The 26,863-nt window shown below is 41.8% G+C and overlaps 1 protein-coding gene across 2 annotated transcripts in view; it reads right to left on the reverse strand.

Moving 5' to 3' along the window:
* PRKG1 (protein kinase cGMP-dependent 1) overlaps window positions 1-26,863 on the reverse strand; it is a 1,185,830-nt gene that overhangs the window by 419,386 nt on the left and 739,581 nt on the right. For both annotated transcript variants that reach the window (XM_026503976.4, XM_026503975.4), the window contains exon 4: window positions 14,675-14,780. In XM_026503976.4, coding sequence (XP_026359761.1) covers window positions 14,675-14,780 — 106 coding nt within the window. The remainder of the gene's footprint in view (window positions 1-14,674; window positions 14,781-26,863) is intronic.

Genomic DNA, 26,863 nt, shown 5'->3' on the forward strand with positions numbered 1-26,863 from the left:
CCTCTGTCTCAGAACAGAGGGATCGCGGCCCGTTCTCCACTGATGTTCTGGCCACTTTAACTCTCTTTCTGTTGGTGCTGCTCAACCCTGCAGCGTCCAGGATGTGCGCCCCACAGCCGGTGTCCCAGCCCTCACTTCCAGGGCCCCACGTCTCTGTCCTTTGTGTTTCTAACACCGCCAGCCACAACTAATGAATCATTGAACTTTACATCAAAAACCAGGGATGTACTGTATGATGACTAACATAATGTAATAAAAAAATATTATTATTGAAAAACAAAAAACAAAAACAAAACAAAAACAAAAAAACAAAAAAACAAAACAAAAAAAAACCACACCTGACACAATATCATTATGAACATGGTTTTGACTTCAATGATCTTCCTACAGATTGTCAGGATGCCCAGGAAAAACCATATCGTACTTTAAGAACCACCAGTTTAGAAGAACAACCAGTAATGACAACAACAACAAAAGCCACAAGCAAAATAACCATGGGCCCAAAGCAGTCTACACTCCAGGCAGGCACCCATGTCCCTGGGAAGGGTGCAGCAACTTTACGCACAGCACAGGGAAGGCGCGGGGCTGGCTACGCTGGAACGATGCACAGTCAACAGCCCAAGACCTTTCTACATTTTATTCTAGACTTAGGAAAACTTCACTCTCATGTAGTTTACACAAGCTCCAAAACTGGACCAGGAGAAACCGGTGGCACTCGGCTCATAGGGAAAGGCCATCGTGGTTCACTGTATTATGTATTATGTATTAGAGTCACCCCATCTGGCAACTGGGGATTCCTTTAAGATCCATGGGACGCAAAGATCCCTCACAGTGGAGATCCCGTGCATGACTTATGTAAGACATTCTATGAAGCTGATGAAGGAAACATTACTGATTTTATTTTTATTCTACCTTTTCAAAAATCTTATTTTCTCTATGTTTTAGTTCAGTTGTACATGTATTTATAAAGGCATCTATATTATATGAAATACTAAGTATATAGTGGGCGGTATGCTAAAATTTTTTGTTAATGGGCTGTGCACTCAAAATGATTTGGATACTATGTGATACTCTGTTTTATTAAAATGTGTTAGCCAGATGAAATTAACAAGATTAAAAATACCAAATGTTGGTGAGGATCTGATGGTGAGGAAAGAACAAACTTCTTTCCTATCGTTGGTGGGAGTGTATATTAGTTGAGATACTATGGAAAATTATATGGCACGATCTCTTATACATATCTCTTCTATGGATCAAGTTTTAGTCTAAGGCAGGTGTGTATGTGTGTGTGTGTGTGTGTGTGTGTGTGTGTGTGTACACACATGCATGCACACACTCAAGAGAAATGAAGACCAACATTCACCAAAAAAGATGGTCAAGAATGTTTCCAGCAGCTCTATTTATAAAAGCTAAAAGGTGGAAAAAATCGCAAAGATTGTTTTCATTAAAATGGATAAATTATGATGTATTTATAAATGGGAATGCTATGGGCTGGTGATGGGTAGTAAGGAGGGCACGTATTGCATGGTGCACTGGGTGTTATACGCAAGTAATGAATCATCGAACTTTACATCAGAAACCAGGGATGTACTGTATGGTGACTAACATAATATAATAATAAATAAATAAATAAATAAATAAATGGGAATGCTATAGACCAATTAAATGGAGTGAACTATTGATACACACACCAGAAGGGGCGGGGGGGGGGGGGCGGAAACCTCTCCCAGATAGGACGTTGAAATAAACCAAACACAGAGGAATACATACTACATGAGCCCATTAATATGAAGTGGAAAAAAAGCAAAATTAATCTGTGATGGCAGAACTCCAAATAACGGTTATCCTTCACAGAGGAAATTAACTGGGAAGGGCACAGGAGAGCCTTCCAAACAACTCAAAACATCTTACGTATCTTGACCTGGGTGTCGGCTATGTGAAAATATAGATCTGTAAGCATACATCGATCTGTACTTTTAAGATGTGTGCACTTCACAGTGCATGTAATATACTATTTTTAAAAAATGTTAGGCCCAAATTAGGAAGTGTCCAACTTAGTTTCTTCTTCCATCAAAACTACAGAAGATCTGGGGAAATCTTTAAGCTCCTGAAAACCTAATGTGGAAAATAGGCGTTTAAGACCAACCCGTAAAGTTTCCTTTCTAAAGCTGTAAACCCATCTCACTGCTCTCCAGGATCTTTCCCTGGTGTGGACCATTTCCCACTGTCCAGACATAATCTGATGAGTCCCCGCTCTGCGCTCATAGCAGGTGTATGCGAGGAGGCTGACCTTTATCCTGATGGTCTTTGTTAGCACCTGTGCCCTATCCCCTGGCATCCCAGAACTAAGCTCTCTAGACTCAAGCCGAGAAGTACGTTGCTACAGAAGAGAGCAAGGAAAAGTTTAGAAAGTCTTAATATTAAATAACATAGAAGGGTGTAATGTGACATTAACAGCAACATTAAAAACCATGTATATGATCACGAGCAAAATTAGGCAAAAGTTTCACATTAATAGAAAAATACTAGGAGAAAGTCCTCAAATGCTGACATCACACACCTTCGGAAAATGGCATGACAATTCTTTTTCCCATTTTTTAGAACTTTAAAAATAAAATGTGTGCTTCATGTTATTAATAACAGTTAAAAAAGAGAATTTGAAAGCCCATGACTACTTGAAACTACACCTCAATTTCCATGAGTAAGATGCTTTTAATTCTCAGTGATTAGGAGTTTATTCTTGACTTCAGTTGTCCCCAAGTTATGGCTTTTCCTTGGTGTTTCAAGAGATTTTGCTAAAATGATATTCCAATCATTCTCTGTCTGAAGCAGAGACCCCAGGCTTCGCATCAACTCCAGATCTGCCCTTTTGTGCCTGGGTGGCTGTTAGGACTTGGCTGGTTTGAAATCTGGCTCCTTCGTCCATATCTCATTTCAGTCACAGGGCCACTTACTCCCCTAGACTGTACTGTTCTCTCCCCACACCCCAAAACACTACCTCTATTCTAGCTTGCTCAACTTCACCTCTGCAGAGACCAAATTCACAGGTGTTGGTGAGAGCGACAGGTAAGCCACGTGAGACCAGCACAGGACTGTAGGCAGGTCGGTGAATCAAAATTGTGTGATGTACAGAAACACAGACATTAGGGAACTTGATTGGAGGGATTTATGGATGCCATGATTTCTAGATGTCTAGAGAGCAGACATCCAGGGCTTGAATAAAATACATCAGAAGTATGGCTCAGACAAAAAGATCAGGGGCGGAAAAAAAAAAAAAAAAGCCAGAGTTCTGAAGTTCTCCAGGTCTAATCTATAGTATTACTGTACGACTGTTAATTCCAAAGTCTGCTTTAAATAATTCTGTCTTAATTTGAGTTTAAGAACCCTCTTATGTAAAGATAAAGGCTGCCAGGTGATCTTCAGAAAAAGAGAGTAAGGTGCACTGTCCTAGAAGTCCATAGCCAGTGGAGTGGGCTACCTTCCCAGTGAGCTAGGGCTTCCCCAAAGAGTCCTTATAGAATCCAAAGAAGGAAATCAATGCCCTACCTAGGATACAGTGGAACTATAGTCTAAAGTGGAGTTATTTTCACTTTATTTCTTCATCAACAATTAAGACTTCTGAAATAAAATGTTTGATTACTTGGATTATTTTTTAAGAAAATAGGATATTTTTATAAATATTTTTATAGAAGTATATAAATATTTTTATAGAAATATATAAACATTTTTATATATAAATATTTATATTTTATAAAACAGTTGGTATAAGGAGATTGGTGTAAAATTTATATGGAAAAGAACTATTTAAAGAAGTCAGGCATGTACATAGATGTTAGAGCAATCGAACAAGGGCTACAAAGAACACATGTTAGTGATAGGAAAACAGCTCTTCTGAAAACCTTGCTTAGAAAAACAAAAAACAGAAAAAAACAGGCTATCTCTTCTCTATTAGAGAGCATCACACTGAAGTAAAAAACCTGTTCAGTGCTGGAGACCCCGCCCCCCCCCCAACAAGCTGTTAGGATTCTGCAGATCAGAACTGGGGTCAAAAGGGTGAAGTTGGGCTGAGCTATCTTCATTCGTCAGGCAACATACCTCTAAGCTGGGCTAAATAAACATTTTCTAGGGGAGACTCCAATTTCCACAGATTTACCCAATACAAAAAGCTAGTTTGTATGTGTTTATGCATATAAAAAAACCTGGTTTGGGCTAATCCTTCAAGTCTAACGTATAGAATTCTTGATTTTGCCAAGTGGTTCAATCATTACTACTAAATACTTAGCACAATTTTCACCTAGCGCGACAAGGGTCTGAAAGGACTATTTTTAACATCGCGAATATACTGGTTTAAATAAAAAAACAAAAACAAAAAACACACATCTTGATCATATGTTGTACCTAACCTTTACCATTAAGATAATTTTTAAGAATTCAGAATTCTCTGGAATTAAAATCCTTGAATTGCTATAGTTTTCTCGTATTGCACTAAATCTTGGCCATGTTTTAGATCTACTCGTGGATTTGATTTCTCTTGGAAAGAAAAATAAAACAAATCTCTGAAGGCTACTTTCATGTGTCTGTGTTTGTACCACATACCAGAGCACTTAAGGAGTTTTTCCCAAACATGGAATACGTTGTTTACCCATTGGGCCCCATCCAGTCAAATGGGAAAATAAAATTCATTTAATTCCTTGGAAAGTACGGAATCACTTTAAAGTCTCTGTATATTTATAGGAAAACTCAAGTCATGCTGCTCAGATGGAATCGTCCTAGGCTTCAGTATAAACAGGCCATCACTTACGGTATATATCCAAGGTAAACTTTAAAATGGCATGCTTATCAGGAGCTTTCTAAGAAACAAAAAATCTTCCTCTGCTTTTAAGTGGTTTAAAACCTCAAGATTCATATGCGGACGGATGATCACACACACACACACGCAAAACCATGAGGAACTTTTTGCAATGTTCCAATGCGTCACAAAATACATTTCCAGCAATTTGAGGGGCGGTTACTTATACTTGCAGTGAATTTTCCGCAAGATCCTCAGTAGACATGTCCATTCTATTAGAGAGAAGAAACTCTAAATACTGATCTACTGATTTTTCTGATATTACCCCTTTGAAGGAAGTTGGCCTTATGTGATGAGGAGAACAAGGACGTTGGGAGTGGGCCCGATCTGAAATCTGGCTGGGTGATGGCGGGAATGTTGTTCATTTTCATAACGCCAGTCACCTCCTCAAATCAAGTGGGGAGAACACCAGCTCCCTCAAAGGAGCTCGTCAGAATCAAGTGAGAAGATGTATGTAAAGTAGCAGGTGCAGCCCATTCCGTTCTTGTTTATGTTTTCTCCCTGATTTCCTCTGCTGCTATGCAAACACTCTCACTGTGGGGGAGTGTTCACAACTCAGCCCCTATTTCTGGCACCAAACATCATGCCAGGTGCTCCCTCTGATGGCTTGCCTTTCCTTCGCACCCTCCACGAGCCAGAAAAGCAGGCCAGTCTGGTTTGGAGATGCCCGTACTGCTCAACAGCTCAATGCTCAGCTTAGGAGTTCACCTTGGTAAAGCCTATGAGTAAATACATGAATGATTAACTTCATTCCAAGCCAAAACCCAAACCCACAGCCAACTCAAAACAGGACCTACGATGCACATTCCACTTCTTGCTTTTTCTAAGCAAACTGATGTTCTCTCCTCTTCCCAGGATGGATCCGATGGCAAACTAGGACACTCTGTTGAAGTTACCCTGATATTTAACTGCCCCTCCATGGCGTTTCCTCATCCCTTCTCCAGATTCTTGGATTCCTCTTCAACTGCAGGGAAGGAGATTTCTCTATCAGGTGGAGAAAGCCAGGTGGCTGGATTTCTTCATTTCCCCAGTCGCTCGTGGTGTCCTGAACCTGGTCATTGCAGAATCATCTCCGTATGGAAAAGGGCTCCCTCTCAGACACGCCCAAGTAGGCTCAGTGTGAAAGATACAGAAATGAAATGAGCCTAGTTCCAGGAATGATTTATAAGGTTCAAAACTACAACAAAATGGCGGAGCACCAAACTTTGCCACAATGCTTTAGCTTCGTACCCTCCAGGTGTTGAGAAACTATCCTCAGGGACAGGGGGATGGAAAGTCAGCCTACTGTCCACAAAGGGACTCATGCCTGCAAGCCCAGGCTCCACGAGAGCCCAGAGAAGTCCCTCAGCTAAGTCTCATATTTCCGAAGCCCGAGCAAGATAATCTGTAGGAGATTCATTGTTTGACTTCAATGGGAGATTTTAGCCACAAACACCGTGATCGAGTATCCTATCATTTGTAAGGATCAGAAAGAATTTACATATATGGAGGGGAGCATGCTATAGAGGACATGTGTGAAATTTTTATAATCAATATATTATACCCAAATATCAAAGATTACACTTTTTTTCTTTTTAAGATTTGAGAAGGAAAGAGAGAGGGGGCACATGAGCAGGAGGGACAGAGAGAGAATCTCAAACAGACATGCTGAGCGAAGAGCCTGGCGCGGGGCTCCATCTCACGACCTAGATGATGACCTGAGCCAAAACCAAGAGTCAGAGGTTTAACTGACTGAGCCATCCAAGTGCCCCTACATTTCCTTTTTTAAAAAGAATCAATATGGAGACATTTGTACAAATGCTCAAGGACATCACAAAATTAAAGATCATTTTTACAGTTTTCTCCCCCCTGGTGTCATCTTTAATGAGAATGGATCTGCTACCACAGCATGGACCGAACAGGCCGACAAACATGGGGGGACGCAGTGCTTCCTTGTTTATTCCCTGCGTTATTTCCCTTCAAATTAGAACTGTGCCGGCTTTGCCAGGCTAAATTCTGATGCAGGTTTCACCACCTTCCAGAAAAGATCTATTAAAGCTTAGGAGCTTAATAGGTCTGTAACTTCTGTAAAATTAAAAAATAAAGTCTAAAATCCCTAAAACTATTCCCACAGGAGCCTTCTTTTACCATCTCTCCCTGTAAATGATAGGAGGAAAAATCTGGGGAAAGTGGGATCCTGATTTCGATGTTCCACAAATATCTCAAGTTCATTAGACAACATTGTTCCTTACATGATTCGTGCCCCCAAAGTAGGATCTGGATTTCTTCAGGCTAACGTATACCAAAGATACAGTCAGTAAATGTCCAAATAGTCCGATTCCTCAAGAGATCACAGAACACAGCATTAGCAAGACCAGGTCTTGCTTAAAGACCACCACCTGCTCTTGAGACACTCGGGCAAGAGACAGAAAGGAACCCAGGCCAGATAGCCCACTGCCTGAATGTCTGACACCAGGAGATGAGGATGCTGAGCTCTTGGTCATGTACTATCTGTTTGAGAAATGATGGCACCTGCTTCCATACAGGTGGTGGCTTTCCACACAATGGAAGGCCCCTCCACGGAGTCTGTGCAAGTCTAGGACACCATCCCTTTCATTCACCATTGTTCCAAGTGACAGCTCTTAAGATATCAGGGAGCATTTATTTCTGAGAACATACCCTTGGGCGGGGGTGGGAAGGGGGTAAGAGCAAACAAAGGATTGCTGAGGTTTGAGTGAAGGGCACTATTAGAAAAGTACAATGAAGAGGAAACCCAGGTACACCAAGGACAAAGTCAATGAACTGCCCAAATCTCTGGGCAAAGTAAACGTCAGTTTGCTGAGAAGAGCAACAATGTGTTAGACCTGATATTTGAGTAGCCTGCAGCTCCAGAACCAGTATGGCATAGTTTCGGAGTACTGGTTCTGAAGCTATGGCCTCTACCCATGACTAGCTGTGGAACTATAACTCCATGGCCTCAGTCTTCTTATCTGTAAGATGGAAATTATGTTAGCACTTATTTTATAGATTTTTGTTGAGGATTAAATGCATCGAGTGTTTTGAACACTGCTTGGCACCTACTCAAACATTTATATCTTGTTTCCTAATTATAATCCCTCATAGTGGGAGGATCCCCTATTTTTTGCTTGGTAAAAACCGACCTTAAGTTCAAAGAAACTTGCCAAAGACAACTTACCTATAAGTGGTGAAGCCAAAATTTAAACCAGCACTTCTCATAAGTCAAACACTTAAAATATTTGAAATATGTAGTCTACCTTCATCGTATGTCCTAGCTCAGTGATTCTCCAAAAGTAGCTCCCAGATTAACAGCAGGAGCATAAGCTGAGAAATTGTTGAAAATGTGAATTTTCAGGTCCCACCCCTCATCTGTCGTGCAAAATTAACATGGCCAGTACAGCTGTGCACAGCTCCTTTCTCCTATGGGGAGTAGGACAACTTTAGCAGGGCCATTACAGAATATCCTAGAAGAATGAATAAATCATGGGAATGAAAGTTACAGCACAGGGAATATAGTCTATGATACTGTAGTTGTGTTGTATGGTGACAGATGGGAGCTATGCTTGTGGGGAGTGTAGTATAATGTATGGAGATGTGGACTCACTATATTGTACACCTGAAACTAATGTGTGTCAACTATATTTCAACAATAATAAAAAAATTTAAAAGAAATCCAAATATCCCAGAAGAATTGTGAAACACCAGAAAGGGCATTTAATAAAGACTGTGGACAATTTTACCCTGGAGATTTTTAACAGGAGACAGCTGACATTGTAAGACAGCTGAATTTCCAATTTTCCTGGGAGCAAAGAGCTGAATCATTATAGAGTCAATTTTCCATGTGACATCGGGCGACTCAACCAATCTGGGCCTCAGTGAGCAAAGTCAGTGTTGTCTCCTATCCCTTACTACAATATATTCTACTCTGTGAACTCTAAACAAACATACCCCCCGACTACTTTTATAAGTATGATGTCAAATAAAATATGCATCTCAGGAGTAAGGTAACTTGTTGAATAGAGTTACAAGAAAATGAAATTATTTTGTTTTCAAATTAGATCAGAGAAGGAAAATTTGCAAGGGTTTTAGAAATCTCATTCCAAGATTGAAAGTAAAAACATGTTGAGTATGGGCGGGGTCTACATGATTATCAAATTAGTTATATAAGTAAGGTACCTTTGTGGAGAGGGGAAAAAATATTACTAACCCACTCCATGTTAAGTTTGCCATAGCGAGAAGCTTCCACTGGAGTGCACGCCGGGAGCCTGAGTCTACGGATGGCACAACTCTCAGAATGGGAATTCAGAACCCAAGTTCTAGTCTGAGCTGGGTCTACCTAAACGTGAGCTTATTTTGCTTGAGACTCTGTTGTTTCACCTGTAAATGGTGCACAGGGATTAAGCTACATCCTATCTTAGATTTTTCTGAATCTGATTTTTTAAGATTTTTTTTTTTTTTATTCGACAGAGATAGAGACAGCCAGTGAGAGAGGGAACACAAGCAGGGGGAGTGGGAGAGGAAGAAGCAGGCTCATAGCGGAGGAGCCTGATGTGGGGCTCGACCCCAGAATGCTGGGATCATGCCCTGAGCCGAAGGCAGATGCTTAACCGCTGTGCCACCCAGGCGTCCCTGAATCTGATTTTTTAATCCTCCTTGATCTGTCAGACCACAGAGGTGAAGACCCATCATCGCGCAGGCCCCTGCTGGTGGCAGGGGTGGCAAGAACCACCAGGAGATTAACATGTAAAGCAATGAAAGAGACGTTTCGGGATGTTTTGGTCTAAATATATAGACTGTAGACAGAAGTCATAGACCCAACCCAAAATGAAGTTATCCTCATAGTGAAGGTCATTCTGATACCAACGGGATGGCATGAAGTTTCAATACGAAATCATCCTTTCTTTTTTTGGGGGGGGTGGATCTCGGAATCACTTTCCTAATATGCACATGTTAAGTGCATATTTATTCAATGTTATATAAGATGTATATACAAGTATTACTGTTGGAGAAGAAGAGGGAAGAACAAACTAGAGTTGGGGCTTATTCCCCAGGGATGGAAATAAGGACTAAGTCAACTACGCATGATCAAATTGTGGCGGAAGGAGGACCTTCCTTAGTAGATCTAAGCTTTACCGAAGGCCCACTCCCCACCTTGACTCCGTGAACGCGGATGCCCCTAAGGCCCTGAGGGGCCATCAGCTTGGGACTTGGTTACCACCTAGCTTCCAGTGTCAGGAGTTTCTAGAGAAGTCCCACCGCTCTGCCTAAAGATCCAAACCACATGACTGGTCGTTTTAAAACTGAAAAATACTTCCAAGTTCTTTATGATTGGAGAGTCGACTGGGAGCCAAAAAGTCAAAGACCTTCAAAATCCCCAAACTTTAAAATTCAATTTCTTGAGCATACAGCATGGAACTTGGTGGCTAATACCATCAAGGCCTCTTTCACCTCAGAAAAGGCGAAATCAGAAATTTGTCATTGTTTGAGGGAGATCAGATTTGTGTTTTCCTGCCCCGCCAGGCACACTCTGTGCACCATATTATAAATCACCCAGGAAATACATCCATTCAAAGGGCGAGGGGTCTCAGGATAAGCTCTACTGCGAGGGGCCATGGTGCACACAGGCATGGAGGCAATGAAAGGCCACCCTGGGGCTGGCGCAGAGAGAATGAGGAAGAAGAGGGAGAGTGGTAAGAACCGGGGAAGGCCAGAAGCAGCCCTGGAAGGCAGGGTTTCAAAGACCCAGGCCTTATTTTAGGGGTGGTCAGAAGCCATAAAAAGGCTTTGTGCAGGAAGAGGACATGAGCCCACCTGCCTTACCAAGATCCCTTAGTGAATAGAGACCATGGTTTCTGAGGACGAACGGGATCCATGCAGTAGCCTAAACTCCAAATGGTCCCCGTCTCTCCTTTATCAGTGCGGCCAGCGACATAAATAGACATTCACGCTCATGGTCATAGTATCATCCCAGTTCTACAAGCGCACCTGGCAGCCACACAGCTGCCTTCTGCTGCTCTGGGATGGAAGCCAGTGCCAAGAGCGGCACAGAGGATATGCTCAGAAAAAGGCAACACGAATTAACTCTGGCAGTTTTTTGGCTCCTTTTTCCGAATCCTTCTTAAACAGCATTTTCCAGTAGCCAAAGAGGATGGAAATGCTCACAACTGGCAAAACCACCGCGGGACCTAGAGCAACTATGCCCTGGTTCGCAGCACTGCCCCTTGAATTTTTTTTTTTTATTTTTTTTATTTATTTTTTTTTTTGGTGCTATGCTTGCAGAGGAACATCTGTGTTTACATCAGGGAATGTTACAGAGGCACAAAAAAGAAATGGCTAAATATGATAAAAGACGTAGACTGAGAGTTTGGTGTGGCATTTAATGGCGAAAAGGAGGCCAACCCACATGACTGGGAGCTACAAAATGGGTAAACGCACTGGAATGAAAATAAAAGCCAACTTCGACAATCAAGGAAAATGTTTGCATTTTGGCCGTGCACGTGCATGCCTGGCGTGTCCCCTTTTCTCACCCTCCAAACCTACCGCTTACTCAGAAAAAGGAAGAGGAAGCATAGCATGGGGAGACGAGCAGTGACAGAAGATCATCTTCTTTCAGCCTGATTGGTTATCTTCCTGACTATCCCAATTGCTCTAGCTCCTTAACAAAATACAAAGCATGCCATAGCTATGGTAGAAAACTGGAGATGAACGCTTTAGCAAAAGCACATTAGAGGAAAACATCCCTTACCCACCCCCCGACTCCTGCCCACACACAGGTTGCCAGAGAACTTCGAAGAACTAAGTCCATATTTTTATAATCATACCATTAAGTGAGCCTTCCTAGACACGAAGCCATAAAGGAAAAAAGTTGGTTGACTTGACTACATAAAACTTGAAATTTTACATTATATAAAAGAGTAGTAAGCAAATTTTTTTAAAAAAATAGGGAAATAGGGGCGCCTGGGTGGCTCAGTCAGTCAAGCGTCTGCCTTCGGCTTGAGTCATGATTCCTGGATCCTGGGATCAAGCCCCATGTTGGGCTCCCTGCTCAGCAGGGAGTCTGCTTCTCCCTTTCCCTCCGGCTCATGCTCACATGGTCACTTGCACTCTCAAATAAAATCTTTTTAAAAATAGGGAAATAAACTATTCTTAGTTATGATAGAAATTTTTAATTAAGTTTGGTCATCTAAGTTTTTGACAATATCTATCATTTCCTTTGGGGATATTATACACATCTCTTAACAGCCCTGCAAAATAAATAGTTTATACAGGAATGTGAAGGAGAGAAGAGTATTTACTCGTTTCACTTCATGAGTGTACAATCTGGGCAACAGTACAGGGCCCAAGCTTACAAGATGACTACGCTTGGTTTAATACTATGCTGTCACAGTCTTGACATTTTTAATTTTTTTTAAAGGAGCCCTCAATCTCCATTTGTCTTTGGGCTCTGCGAATTGTGTACTGGTCCCATCCATACTGTCCTATAAATTACCTATCTACGAAATAAGTTTTGTGCCAAAGAAGGATACCAAGATGCTTAGGAGAAGTTTATAGCCTAGAAGTAGAAGTTTAGTAGATTATATAATAAAACAAAGAGACTGAGACACATGGTAGAGATGACGCTCCAACAAGGGAAATGATACTTCTTGGTGGAATGAGGTTAGGAACTGTGGAAGAGGAAGCTTTTGGTTGGATCTTAAAAAATAATAAGATTTGAACACTGATGGGAAGAACAAAAAACAGGACACAGAGGCAGTGCTCCGTATAAAAGCACAGGGACTGAGAGGCTGCCTGGGCACATGGAACTATTGGGTTTGCCTGCGGCAAGAAGACTCGAGGCTGGGAGAGCAGGTATAAATGGCTGTGGCAACACCTTGAATATCCAGCTAATGAGGCTGTGTATAATTCAGGAGCAGCCGTGAGCCTTGGAAGGGTTAGAGAGAACCAGGTAACCCATTTAGGAAGATGAAAGCCAGCCCCAGATAATGCTGGTCCCCACGTCACCTCTTTGGGCTCCCAGCCCAGTGCTGCCTTCACAAGTGACACGGACCTGATGCATTACAGAGTGGCCGGAGGGAAAGTGACAGTCCACGCCTGCCTCTCATCCTACCAGTTAGATGTCTCCTAATCTAAGCTGGCCAGCTAGATGCGTTCCCACCCTCTGGAGAACCAACCCTTATTGTTTAAGGTTTGAACTGTCAACAAATGTCCGTAGCTCTGAAAATACAACAGAAATGATAGTATATGCGCGCTTAATTAGAACAGTAACACCACCAACAACAGCACAGTGATTCTTCATCGCCTCCACTAGTGCCCGTAAAAAAGTTCCTGTGGGTCATGGGAGAGAGCACGGACACCGATTCCATTTCCGCGAGAAAACAAAACTACGGAAGCTGAAACCTACATCCCAAGTGCCCAACACTTATGTAGGGGAGACACAGAACAGGCTCTGTCCCCCACGCACGAGGATTTTATCAATTATAGTTGGGATCTTTCTCCATTAAACCTGCATCAGAAGAAATCAGTAACTTCCACTTTGATTTTGCATTTTTAAGTTTTTATCTCCTCAGTCTCTTCGTCTCTCTATTCTCTTTCTAATCCCCCCCAAACATACCAACATATACACATATTTATTGACATACACACACAAATATGGACCTATACAGACCCACGCGTGCACGGCACCTAATAATTTCCTTGCCAACTATACTGTATGCACTCCAAACAAATTTACATTGCTACTTCTAAGTGTTTTATCCAATCACGTTCCAGAAAAATTCCAACCCCCTGATAATTTTAATATATTACTTGGTATCAAATTAGAATTTTATTGTCACCTTAGCAGGAATATAAGCAGATATGTGGAAATGAAAATGAATAAACAATGAATCAGGAAATAAATTACATAAAATACTCAAGTAAAGACTACTAAAATTGCATAAGGAAATGCAACAGATACCTGTCCTGATGTATCACTGAAATGAAATGGGATTTAGATTTTTTTAGTTTCACGGAAACCATTTCTTCACCAAAAAATATATATATATAAAATGAAAAAGCCAGTTTAATATTCTAGCTCTGAAAAATGAGATCTTAAGCGACACTATACCCCCTCTTTAGCAAACAATCTGTATGTCACTATTTAAGGATGGTTCAGTTTCCAAAAGAAAAAAAAAATACTTTTTGGGGAAAAAAAGTTGTCAATATTCTTTTTAATGATAAAATAATGTGTGTGTGTGGTTTTTTTTAAGTAAGCTTGGAGGCAAAGAAAGGCATTTCAGTGTATATCAGGATATTCCTAAGAAAGAAAAAGCTGTTTTTTTTATTCTAATTTCCATGCTATACTGAATTATGGTAATACACGGTATCAAGAAAAGCTTTTGATATTTCAGAACCGCAACATAAAACAAATTTAATTTGGGAAATTAAACTCAGGATTAAAGGATAACGAGCTTCATCTTGGAACTTTTCCATCTTAGTCATCTGACCTTTAACATGGAATTTTACACAAGAGAGGATTCAATCTGAAGAGGTACTGCAGACATATTAACTGATTAATTGTTAGGAATGGACTTCATACCCCTTTTTGTTCAAGCAAATTCTCCTTTGTTTCTCTAAGCCTCACTCCTCCACGAGAACGTTCAGGTGAGTTTCACTATCATGGAAATTGGTACCAGAAACAGAAAGAATCCCATCCAAACTCATATGCTTCCACAAATCTGTAGGCTATGCAGCCTGAGATGAAGACAAAGCCTTCCCTGGGCTGCATGTCAAAGACGAGGGTTGCACAGATAATTAGCATCCTTGGAAGAAGAAAATAAAGCATCCTACCTTTTTAAAAATTCCATATATTCGGTATGCTTGATGAGTCCTGTCCTCATCATGATTGTTTGAAAACATTGTCGATCAATGGCCCAGAGTTTCACATTTACGAGAGCTGGAGAAGAGAAAAAGAACACAAACAGGGAAAAATTAGACAATTTCAACCATGAACCACATCATGCAGAGGAGAGGAGGGATTCAGGAGAGGTATGGAGAGGACGAACCTTCATTTACGGCTGATCCCATCACGCTATCCTGTTTTGTTAAGGAGGCAAGTATTCTTACAGGCAAAATGGACTTCGTAATTTTCCATCTAGTATTACTGCCTATTAAGATTCTTGTTGCTCTTCTGTCCTTAGGAAATGGGAATGCCTAAGTACACACTGAAAAAATGTAGTGCTTTCAAAACTATCTGTGAACAAAATCACATGGAGAGAAAGAAAAATTCACAATTAATAACACTCCCTGGTGATTAACCCAGGATGGTGTTAATGACTCAAATGATCACGTTTTCATTGTAAAAAGCAGAGGTGAAAACTCAATCTTCAGGCCTAGAGGTGAATTTAGTATAATAGAAATAATCGCGCAATGATTTCTACATGCAACTCATTTTTACAAATTGTAACCTGTGCCCAAAGTTGTCCTGTGAGGTTCCGTAGATATGTTTGTTGAATTTTAATTTCTAGTCTCTTACGTACACAGTCTTTGACAATAATAGTGTTGAAATGGAATACCACAGAAGTTCACCATTTGATCTATTAAGCACACAACTAAGAGACAAGTTTGGAAAAAGATGCTATAGGGTAACAAAACGATGTAATAAGATAAACTTAGATTTTAAAAGAATACACTAGAAGTCTCCATAACCGAATCTGTGTGATGGGCATACAAGATGCTTATTGAACTATGCTCTCTGTTTTTATGTATGTTTGCAAATTTTCACAATAGAAAATATATTTTTTTAAAGATTTCATTTATTTATTCGACAGAGATAGAGACAGCCAGCGAGAGAGGGAACACAAGCAGGGGGAGTGGGAGAGGAAGAAGCAGACTCATAGCGGAGGAGCCTGATGTGGGGCTCGATCCCATAACGCTGGGATCACGCCCTGAGCCGAAGGCAGACGCTTAACCGCTGTGCCACCCAGGCGCCCCCACAACAGAAAATATTTTAAGTTAGCACACAAATGAAGAAAGCCAATTCACAGATCATACCCGTGGGGGATGGGATAAGTAAGGACCATGCAGGGGTTGGAGCAAGACAAGGGACTAGAGACAGTTTATAGTTTAATGGACCAAACATGGAAAAATTGAGGACAATTCTCTCACTAAGCCCACTGAATGTAATGGATGGACATCTGCGGTAGGGGACAGGGGCAGAGTATTAGGCTGCAGGTGTGCCACATGGGGAGGGGCTATGAGGAACACAGAGCACAGAGGGAAACATGAGAAAGGAAATATGTTCCACAGTAAAGCGCTATCTTTGAATTTTACCTAATTTTTCCTCACAGAATTGTTGGAAGCTAAGAAACTAGAACGTGACTTCTCCCTTGGCCTGCTCTTTTATTGGAGAAAAAAGGTGCTCAGTTAATGAGGAAATGAACAAAGCAGCAAAGGCTGGTGTGCTCGTGGCTCCATGCCCGGCAGCCTTTAAAAATGAACCATCAAAAACAACACTCAAGGCACAGGTGCTCTCCAGCTACATTCTAGTGCCTCGGCTGAATGCAGGCTCCTTTCCAAAACACCTGTTCACTTGAAACAAACCGTACGACTGGATGACATGACCATGAAGGATTGCCAATTTAGGAAAAGATTCACCAGAAGGAGAGTCTTTTAGAAATGGCAGAAGCTGAGCTAGGAGAGAGATGGAGGAGGGGAAATTGGGTGGGGAGAGCACAAGAGCAGGGCTGGGAGGGGGCCAGGGACTCCAGGCAGGGATACCACAGACCTAAAAGGCTGAGACTCTGCGGGGTTGCTCCATATATATTTTTTTAATTTGGGGGGGTGCGGGGAAGGAGCATGCGTGCACACAAGTGGGGGCAGTGCAGAGGGAGAGGGAGAAGCAGGCTCCCCGCTGAGTAGGGAGCCACGTGTGGGGTTCGATCCCAGGATCCTGAGATCATGACCTGATGTGAAGGCAGACGCTTTACCCACTAAGCCACCCAGGTACCCTGGGGTTGCTCCATAATTTGAGAGCAGGTTGCTGCAGGGGGGCCTGGAAACCAGGCATAGGAAGCAGGGATTCATGTGATGACCAACAAAAGGCTATCAGCGATCTTAAAACAAAGGAAAGAACCAGAATTTAAGAATATACCATAGATACATCAAAAGTGTTTGAATGCTTACAAGAAAAAAACAATTCTGTATTCACCATCATTCTTAATGGTTCCTAGGTATTTCCAGTATACAAAGTCTTCCTCCAAAGGATGAATTAGGATACACCCATTTTATTTTAATAATAGTGGCAATGCAAGCAGTTGCACTATTAAATACATCCATCCTGCCTGTACCTCAAAGGACGAAGCAGAAGGTCTCAGGGAAGTCAAGCATGCATACACGGGAAGGCCCTGCCCAGGGCACAGGCTTCACCGGCATCCTCCCCGCAGCAGCGTATGAAAATTTCTATTACAGGCTCTTCCACCGAGAGAGCATCACAATGATAGCTGATAAAGACTCATCTAAGAGGGGCATAAATTGGATTCAGAAGCACCCGAGTCAAGCAGAAAACAGACCAGCACCATTGCTGCCAAACAACACTTGCTGTAAAAACCACAAGACAGAGAGGGAATAGGACAGAAACGGAGGAAAATGGTCCTGGGAATATGTTGCATGCACAGTTTCAAACAAGAAGTAGTCAGTACCAAGCAGAGGCCACGGTACTATGAGTTAAGTGAGGAGGGTCTCCGGTGGGGGCGGGGGTTGGGGGCGGGGTGGTGTGGTGTGTGTACAGGCATGCACACATGTGTTGTGACCAAGTTCTTTGTAACAGTTTGAATCTGAGTTCAGACTAGGAGGCCAGGCCCTGTCCCTCGTCCCTCCTGATGAGCCAGCTTTCTGCCCCATCTGTCACCATCTGTAGCACGTTACCCATATCGCTATTATCTCTGTGTCTAGATCAGGTTTCCTTAAGTTGGTACGTTACCCCCAGAGAAAAGTCCATATCTCACTTCTTTTAACTTCTCCCCACTCAAGAAATTAGCTTTTCATTTGATAAGCATTGGATTGGGTCTGTTAATTAATGTAATTTACGTACATAAAGTTGACCTAAAAAAAAAAAAGGCAAGCCCAGGTGGACTCTAATGTTACATTAGAATATCTAAAGTGAATTAATCAGGCCTCATAATCCATGTATTGAAAGATGAGCTCTAAAAGTCCACAGAATCCAGTCATTTCATTTTATCTTGTGATTCCTATTTACATGGGCTACTGGAATGCCTCTAAGTGAAACGGTTTCAGATATCTTGCATGATAATGAACATGGCTTGACTAGATTGCGAATTTGTCCATGACCTTGGGCGAGATGCCAAAACCTTTTCTGTATTCAGCCAATATACCTATTAGTCAAGTCAGCATTTCACAGGTGGGCAAGCATGACTAATAATCACCTTGCCTTGTTATCAAGAATGTGGTATTATCTGAGCTGTGATTAACGTCTTGCTTCTTCAATAGCTGGCTGGAGTGTAAGTCTAGCACTTCCATAACTTACCATTTGAAAAAAAAAAAATCTTTCCATGTACCTTTGATTTAAAATGGTATATTAATCTCTGTAGGGAAAAGGCACTTGACAAATAAAGTGCCTGTGATTTTCACCCTAATGATTACAGTTGAACATGTAAGTCTCAAGGGCATTAGGCATAGAAAGTGTTGGGAACGGGAGCTTTCCTTTTTTTCAAGTATGTAAAATTCTCTGCTGAAACGACGATCATTTCTTCAGCTTAAGGACCCGTTGAACTCAGAGGCAAACAGGCCAATTCCCATTCCTCTGAGGTCTCTAAGTGTACGAGTCCATTAAGAACACCTTCAAATAGGCAACCGTTAGCCCTGAATTTGCTTGACAAAGATGACCACAGAGGGGGAGCCACGAAACTGTGCTAGACTCTCAGCACAAATCTGGGCTTGGCTTAAATTCTATTGGGGAATCCACCCACTGTGCAAATCAAATTTTGGACGAAAGCCGAGAAAGCATGTGTGGGTATACAACACTTAAAATCGCCAGTATCTATTTGGCCCATATTTATTCTCTACCAATCTAGCCAATGCTGGTGCTACATATAGGGGGGAGAAAACAAATGTATAGCTCCTGCCTTTAAGCAACTTGTGATCTAGTACAGAGGCCACCAAACCTTCTTCCCTGCCACACTGGGCCCATGGTCAGTTTTTATACAGCATGTAGCTATGAATGGGTTTTCTATTCTCAAATGGCAGATTTTTTTTTTAAGATTTTATTTTTATTATTTATTCGACAGAGAGAGAGACAGCCAGCGAGAGAGGGAACACAAGCAGGGGGAGTGGGAGAGGAAGAAGCAGGCTCATAGCGGAGGAGCCTGATGTGGGGCTCGATCCCAGAACGCTGGGATCACGCCCTGAGCCGAAGGCAGACGCTTAACCGCTGTGCCACCCAGGCGCCCCTCAAATGGCAGAAATTCTTAAAAAGAAAAATTTCATGACCCATGAGAATTATCGGACACAAATTTCAGTGCCAATGAAACATCTGATTGGAACACAGCTGCGCCCATTTGTTTCCATATTGTCTCTGGCTGAATGGAGTTGTTTTGACAGATAGTATCTGGCCCTTTACAGGAAAGACGTGTCATCTCCTGGTCTCTTGTAATCGAACAACACATCAAGAGTGAGTATGAGCAGGGGGGAAGTATCCAGGCTGTGAGTACACAGCTCAGGCCTCCCAGACTCCCCTACTCCCTGTGGGGAAGAGCTGAGAAGGGCTGATTCAAGGCTCTGCAGAAGACCATCTTCTAAGGCATGGTTCTTCACCTGGTGCTATAGACATAATAGGTCTCCCCCCAAATTCAAAAGTTAAAGGCTTAATGCCCATCATGATGGTGTTTCAAGACAGAGTCTATGGGAGGTACATAAGTTCTGGTAATAATTCCAGTGGGGCAGGGCTGGGGGGGGGGGGATTCCCCACACCAACAAGCAACTCTTAGGACACCAGTTTGATGTTCTACAATTTAACTCAATTCTGACACTATCTACCCAGAGATGGCATCAGACTCTGAAGTTAAGGTTCACTCTTGGAAAACTGCTCCCCTCCTCCTACCTTGAGATGCCAATCGACAGTCCCTGCACTTGCCAATAAGGACATGGAGAGATGTACATCACCATTACACATCAGGCAAGTGCAAATCAAAACCACAATGAGATGCCACTTCACACCCATTAGGATGGCTATTCTTAAAATAAGTAGGTGTTGGCAAAGATGTGAACAGATTAGAACTCTCATGCATTCTTCGTGGGAATGGGAAATGGTGGAGATACCATGGAAAATGGTAGAGCGGCTCCATAAATAGAGACTTAGCATAGGATCCAACAATCAATCCTGCTTCTAGATATATACCCAAAGGAATTGAAAGCAGGAACATGAATAGTTCTTTGTACACTAATGTTCACAGCAGCATTAGTCACCATAGTCAGAAGGCTGAAATAACGCAAACGTCCTTTAAAGGATGAATGGATATCCAAGATGTGGCCCATACATACAATGGAAGATTATTCAGCCTTAAGAAAGGAATGAAGATCTGATACATGCTACATCATGGGTAACCACCATGGTAACCAAGAAAATGTCCTACTAAGTGAAATAAGCCAGACACAGAAAGACAAGCATTGCATGATTCTATTGCCATGAGGCACCTAGAATCATCTGATTCGTAGAGACAGCAAGTAGAATCGTGGTTACCAGGGGCCGGGGAAGGGGATAGGGAGGTGGTGCTTGATGGGGACAGCTTCAGTTCAGGATGAGGCAAGATCCCCCCAGAGGGATGGTGGTAAGAGCTACACAACAATATAAATGTACTTAATGCCACGAAACGGCACATCTAAAAATGGTTCTAGTGGGTTATAGATTATGTACATTTTACCACAATGAACAAAAAGTTGATCAAAGGATTTACTTTGCCCAATACAACATGTTTCATGTTTTGATTTTTAATTTTCCGCGACACACTCACCAATATTTAAAGAAAGACACTGACACGTGGTATTTCCAAGACAAAGTTCAAATTCCATAGGCAGAACTAGTGGCATTTCCCACGTCTCCCCATCCTCAGGCTTGGCCCACACCCTTCACATTAATGCCTATCTGCCCCAGGCCCTGCTCATGCTGATGTTCATCCCCGAAACTAGAGGGACCTTCTACCCTCTTGCCTCCTAAAATGCTCATTCATCCCGGCAAGGCTCAGCTCAAAGTTACTTTTATTCTTTTCCCTTTTCAGATATTTCCAAGTATTTTGCGAGCTTGTTTATATTTCCCTAGCCCTTGATAATTTTAAATATGTGCTGTCCAATAGGATAGCCACTAGCCATATGTGGTCACGGAGTCCTTAAAACAAGGCTTATGGACATTGTAATGTGCTGTCTGTGTAAATTACACACAGAATATGGAAGACTGTAGGAAAAGAACATAAAATATCTTATAATTTTATATTGATTACTTGTTAAAAAATATTTGATGTATTAAGTAAAAATGTACTCTAAAAGTTACGCTTTTTTGCTTTTTAGTTTATTTTACTTTTTTTATGGTTGGCGCACAACGTGATATTAATTTCAGGTGTACAACATCGTGATTCAATTTCTCTATATGTTATGCTATGTTCACATACGTAGTTACCATCTGTCACCATACAACAAAAGTACAGTATCAGTGAAGATATCCCCTATGCTGTACCCCTCCTCCCCAGGACTTCTTCATTCCATTACTGGAAGCCTATCCCTCCCCCCCATTCACCCCTTTTGCCCAACCCCGCCCCTCTTCCCTCTGGTAATCATCAGTTTGTTCTCTGTACTTATAGGTCTGATTCTGCTTGCTTGTTCATCCATTTGTTTGTTTGGGTTTTTGTTTTTAGAGTTATGAGCAGAATCATACAGTATTTGTCTCAGTCTGACTTATTTCACTTAGCAGGATACCAGCCAGGTCCACCCATGTTGTCACAGATTGCAAGATCTCATGCCTTAAGGCTGCATAATATTCCATTTTATCCTTTTTTTTTTTTAATGTCACTCAAGTTGGATGAGTAAAATCTGGGTGAGGGGGTGTATTTACCTTTTGTGAGCTAGCTCATATTTCACATTAACAAAGTGAATTTTTTTTATTTTAATTTTTTTTATTATATTATGTTAGTCACCATACAGTACATCCCTGGTTTCTGATGTAAAGTTCGATGATTCATTAGTTGCGTATAACACCCAGCACACCATGCAATATGTGCCCTCCTTACTACCCATCACCAGCCTATCCCATTCCCCCACCCCCCTCCCCTCTGAAGCCCTCAGTTTGTTTCTCAGAGTCCATAGTCTCTCATGTCTCATTCCCCCTTCTGATTACCCCCAACCCCTTCTTTATCCCTTTCTTCCCCTACCGATCTTCCTAGTTCTTATGTTCCATAGATGAGAGAAATCATATGATAATTGTCTTTCTCTGCTTGACTTATTTCACTTAGCATTATCTCTTCCAGTGCCATCCATGTTGCAGCAAATGTTGAGAACTCGTTCTTTCTGATGGCTGGGTAATATTCCATTGTATATATGGACCACAACTTCTTAATCCAGTCATCTGTTGAAGGGCATCTCGGCTCCTTCCACGATTTAGCTATTGTGGACAATGCTGCTATGAACATTGGGGTGCATATGGCCCTTCTCTTCACTACATCTCTATCTTTGGGGTAAATACCCAGTAGTGCAATGGCTGGATCATAGGGTAGCTCAATTTTTTTTTAAGGGACCTCCACACTGTTTTCCAGAGTGGCTGTACCAACTTGCATTCCCACCAACAATGTAGGAGGGATCCCCTTTCTCCACATCCTCTCCAACAATTGTTGTTTCTTGCCTTGTCAATTTTTGCCATTCTAACTGGTGTGAGGTGGTATCTTAGTGTTGTTTTGATTTGAATTTCCGTGATGGCTAATGATGCTACAGATGAAAGACTGGTATCCAAGATCTACAAAGAACTTCTCAAACTCAATACGCAAGAAACAAATAAACAAATCATAAAATGGGCAGAAGATATGAACAGACACTTTTCCAATGATGACATACAAATGGCTAACAGACACATGAAAAAATGTTCAAAATCATTAGCCATTTTATCCTTTTTTTAATGTGATTACCAGAAAATTTGACATTACATATATTGCTTACGTCACGTTTCTATCAGTCCGTACTGCTCTGGAATAGCAATACTCATCATTTCTTCACATGCTTTTCTTGTTCTTTAGGATGGCACAAATTCAGAGCTCACCAAATATTTTTCAAATTGAATTGCGTGTGTGTGTGTGTGTGTGTGTATATGTGTGTAACATTCTGTCCAAATAAAATCCATTTCTATCCTACTTCATAGGAAAATCACCAGAGACCATCAAAGTCCCTATGGGGAGAAACCGTTTTGAGTGTGAAGCTATGTCTGACCATCCTTCCCCTGCAGTGAACATCAGTGTTCTGACAAGGATTCCAGAGTAACTTATTCTTCCCCATGTCAGCCCCTGTCTGCAAGAAACATTTTCAGAGAATAGGTGGGTCTCATTTGCAACTTTCCATTGATCCATACTTTGTCTAAGTGGACTGGAAGCTTCTGAGGGCTAAATGCATGAGGAAGGACAAGGAAAGTTGTCACGAGCTCACACTAGAACTTCACCTTCCACATTTGAGAGTGCCAGCTCACACCATAAGGGTGCTTTACTACAGGCTCAAGTGCTCCCAGAAGTTTCATTTTACCACCACCCCCATCTCCCAATCCTTGAATCATCTGTGATCCTTCAGACACGCAGAGTGACAGATCAGATGCTTGGAGGGGGTCCATGCAGCCCACAACTTCTTCCCAACATTATTAAGGCACATGTGAGCCTGAAGTCAAATTCCAACTGCCAGGATGTTCTGAGACAAATGCTTCATATTTAGAAAAGGCCATTTGTTGTGTCCAATGCATCTGGAATACAATGAAGTCTCCATTGTACATTAATTTCCTCACCGTAAGTATGGAGGTGATATTGTAAACTTTCTTGCCTAGAAAAAGTATGTATTCTATTAAGATAATGGATTGTAAAGTTGAACACTGCAGCTAATCATTGCATTATAAACTTAGAAAAATCATTAGCAGTGTCACCATGTCAGCATGGCAGCTACCTCAATGAAACCAACAGAATTGGCTTACAATTCTCTACATTCTGCTCAACTTTATACTTCATTTCAAGTAACCAATAAGGCCAAGTGGTGACTTTTGGAAAATACGAAAACATGAGCTATCATAATTTTTACTCTCAAATGTTAAGGATACTGCAAGGACCAAATGAATGTTGATATTTTTAATACAGATAGGATACTAATGGGATGATTTTGAGTACCACTGTTGAACATTTACTCTAGGACATAAGAACTTGATGTCTGTTGCATTTATGTTAGTTTATCCTATATTCGTTGTGTGATATATTCTTATCCCCTTTCTATCAATATGGGAACAGAGTCTTAAAGAGACTAAGTTTACTGTTCAGTCACACATTAGTGGGGCTACTGTCATTCTGACTCCGAAGCCTGGGTTCTATTTACGGACACATACATGCTTCTGAAACTGGGGTAAGAGTATCTGCGTTCCTCATTCTGTTTTTCTGTCCCATTTAACCACCCTACCCATGGTCATTAAATACTTGGAAATCAAAAGAACAAGAGGGAATATATATTTCCATTGATTAATAATTGAGGTGAGGAGGACTTCAGCATCTGGAGAATTCCAGCCAGAAGCCTGTAAACACTAAAACCTAGGAGCTGATAACTAACAAGTTCTGGGGGTGCAAAGCTAGGGCTGGGGGCTATGGCGACAGGGAATTCCCCAAGTGTCCCAGTCTTTCCCCATGCAGTCCTTGTTCCCGATACATTGTATCATCTTACATCTGTCAAACCAAAGGGCAATTATTTAGAAACCTGCAGACACCTAGCTCAATAAAATTCGGTAGTGGGGGCTGGGGGTTGCAAGGAAGGGTGCAGGAATACCCAAGCAAATAAACAAACCTGAAGTCATCGGAAACAACCACAGCATGAAGCAAAGACCAGGTATGGTGGGGGAAAGAACAGGAAGAAATGGGGGAAGGAACCCCTACAAAACAGGTGGCTTTCTGTGTAACTCAGATCCAAATAGGGACCAAGAGTGAAGGTGAGGGGCAGAAGACCCACAGGTAATAGCAGAGTTGTAGAAGACTAAAACGCCACTGGTTCTGTTTAGTGAAGTTTAGTAAAGATCACACCATCGTTTGGGGAGTTACTTGCAGAGAAACAGAGGGAGAATCGATTCTAGTCATTGCTGGACCTTTCTAAGTACTCATCCTCATCCTGTCACTCCACACACAAAACATTAAATGGCTCCCTACTGCCAATAAAGCAAAACACCTCCACCCTTGCACTTAATCCATATTTAGAGCAAAGTACCTTCCTAGTTTCATCTCGTACAATCCCTTAAACACATTTGTTTCATCCCATGATTCTAATGTCCAGCTTCCAAACACACTCTCTCTTTCCCTGCTCTCAGTTCTTGGATCCAATTATTTTTCTCTACTTATGACAATTCTAGTAGCTCTCCAAGTCCCAGTTCAAAGATCACTTTCTCCATGAAGACTTTCCAGTTCACTCCAGCTAGAACTCAGTCAGTGAGTCAATCTGTGTGTGTGTGTGTGTGAGAGAGAGAGAGACAGAGAGAGACAGACAGAGAGACAGAGAGAGAGAGAGAGAGAGAGAGAGACTTCTGATTGTGTCTCCATCGTGGCTATCACAGTTCTGCCTGGCTTCACAGGTATTCATGTATATATGATTTACATCACACTACAGTCTTATTGTGAGGTCTTCACAGTACCCATCAAAGGTTGTAGGGTAAGTAAGGGACTAGGTTTCAAGTGGGATACAATCTGGAGAAAAGATGAAGCCACAGAGGATATTCAGTGTGGGTAAGAGGGAAAACTCAGTAACTGTCCTAAAAGATTCGATGGGGTTTATTAGATACTGAGTAAATTCAACAGAGCTGTTTTAAGTGAATTAAGGGCTGGTCTGAAGTCAGGAGCTGGGAGACGATTACTGCAAACATCCTACGTGTTTGCATTTACGGAGACTTCACCACATGCCAAGAACTCTACTAGGTACCAGTGACACAACGATAAACAAGACACAGACCTTGAAGCAAACTTTGACTTTTCCTCCTAATTCACACACGCACTTGATGCCAATAGCCTTAATTGCTCCATCTCAAGCCAAATTGGAGCCAGCCCACCATGCACTGTTTCTGGTGGACGAAGAAACAATTCCTTCTGACTTGTCCAGGAAAGAACTACACCAGTAATTAGAATTCACAGTGTTGGTAATTAAGACTCGATGTAAAGCCAGAAGGAGTATCACACGAAGAAGCTTCCCATTGCAGGAAGTGCTCTGGTAGACTTGCTATAATGGGGGAGAGAAGATTCCTGAATCAGACAAGGTGAATTGGTGGGACGCCTGAATCACTCCGTTGCTTAAGCGTCTGCCTGCCTTTGGCTCAGGTCCCCCTGAGCAAGGAGCCCACCTCTCCCTGTGCCTGCTGCCCCCCCTTGCTTGTGCTCTCTCTGAAAATAAATAAAATCTTTAAAAAAAAAAAAAAAAAGAAGAAGAAGGTAAAATGGATCACCTCAAAGGAGCAACTGAAGCAGGAGCTAATAGATCCCTATGGAGAGCAGAGAGGCCTAGATCTGCATGAAGTACATGACGATATTATCTTGAGACAACAGCCCCTCCCATATGGGGAACTGTACAAAAGGATGGTAGTTTAGTGATAAGCAAATGTCTAGAGAAAGGGTAGTACCATTTGTTGACTTTAATGCAGGAAATGGAGACTCAGTCAATTTATGCACAAACTTCAAGACTCAGGAAAGTGGAAAGGGGTGGGGGAGCACGAGAGTGCAGGCTGGAGAGTGAAAACCAGCCATGTGGGGCCTGGCCTGTGTGAGTATCTTTACACCA

This window comes from Ursus arctos, unplaced genomic scaffold (assembly GCF_023065955.2).
Source record: "Ursus arctos isolate Adak ecotype North America unplaced genomic scaffold, UrsArc2.0 scaffold_7, whole genome shotgun sequence".
NCBI classification, from domain to species: Eukaryota; Metazoa; Chordata; class Mammalia; order Carnivora; family Ursidae; genus Ursus; species Ursus arctos.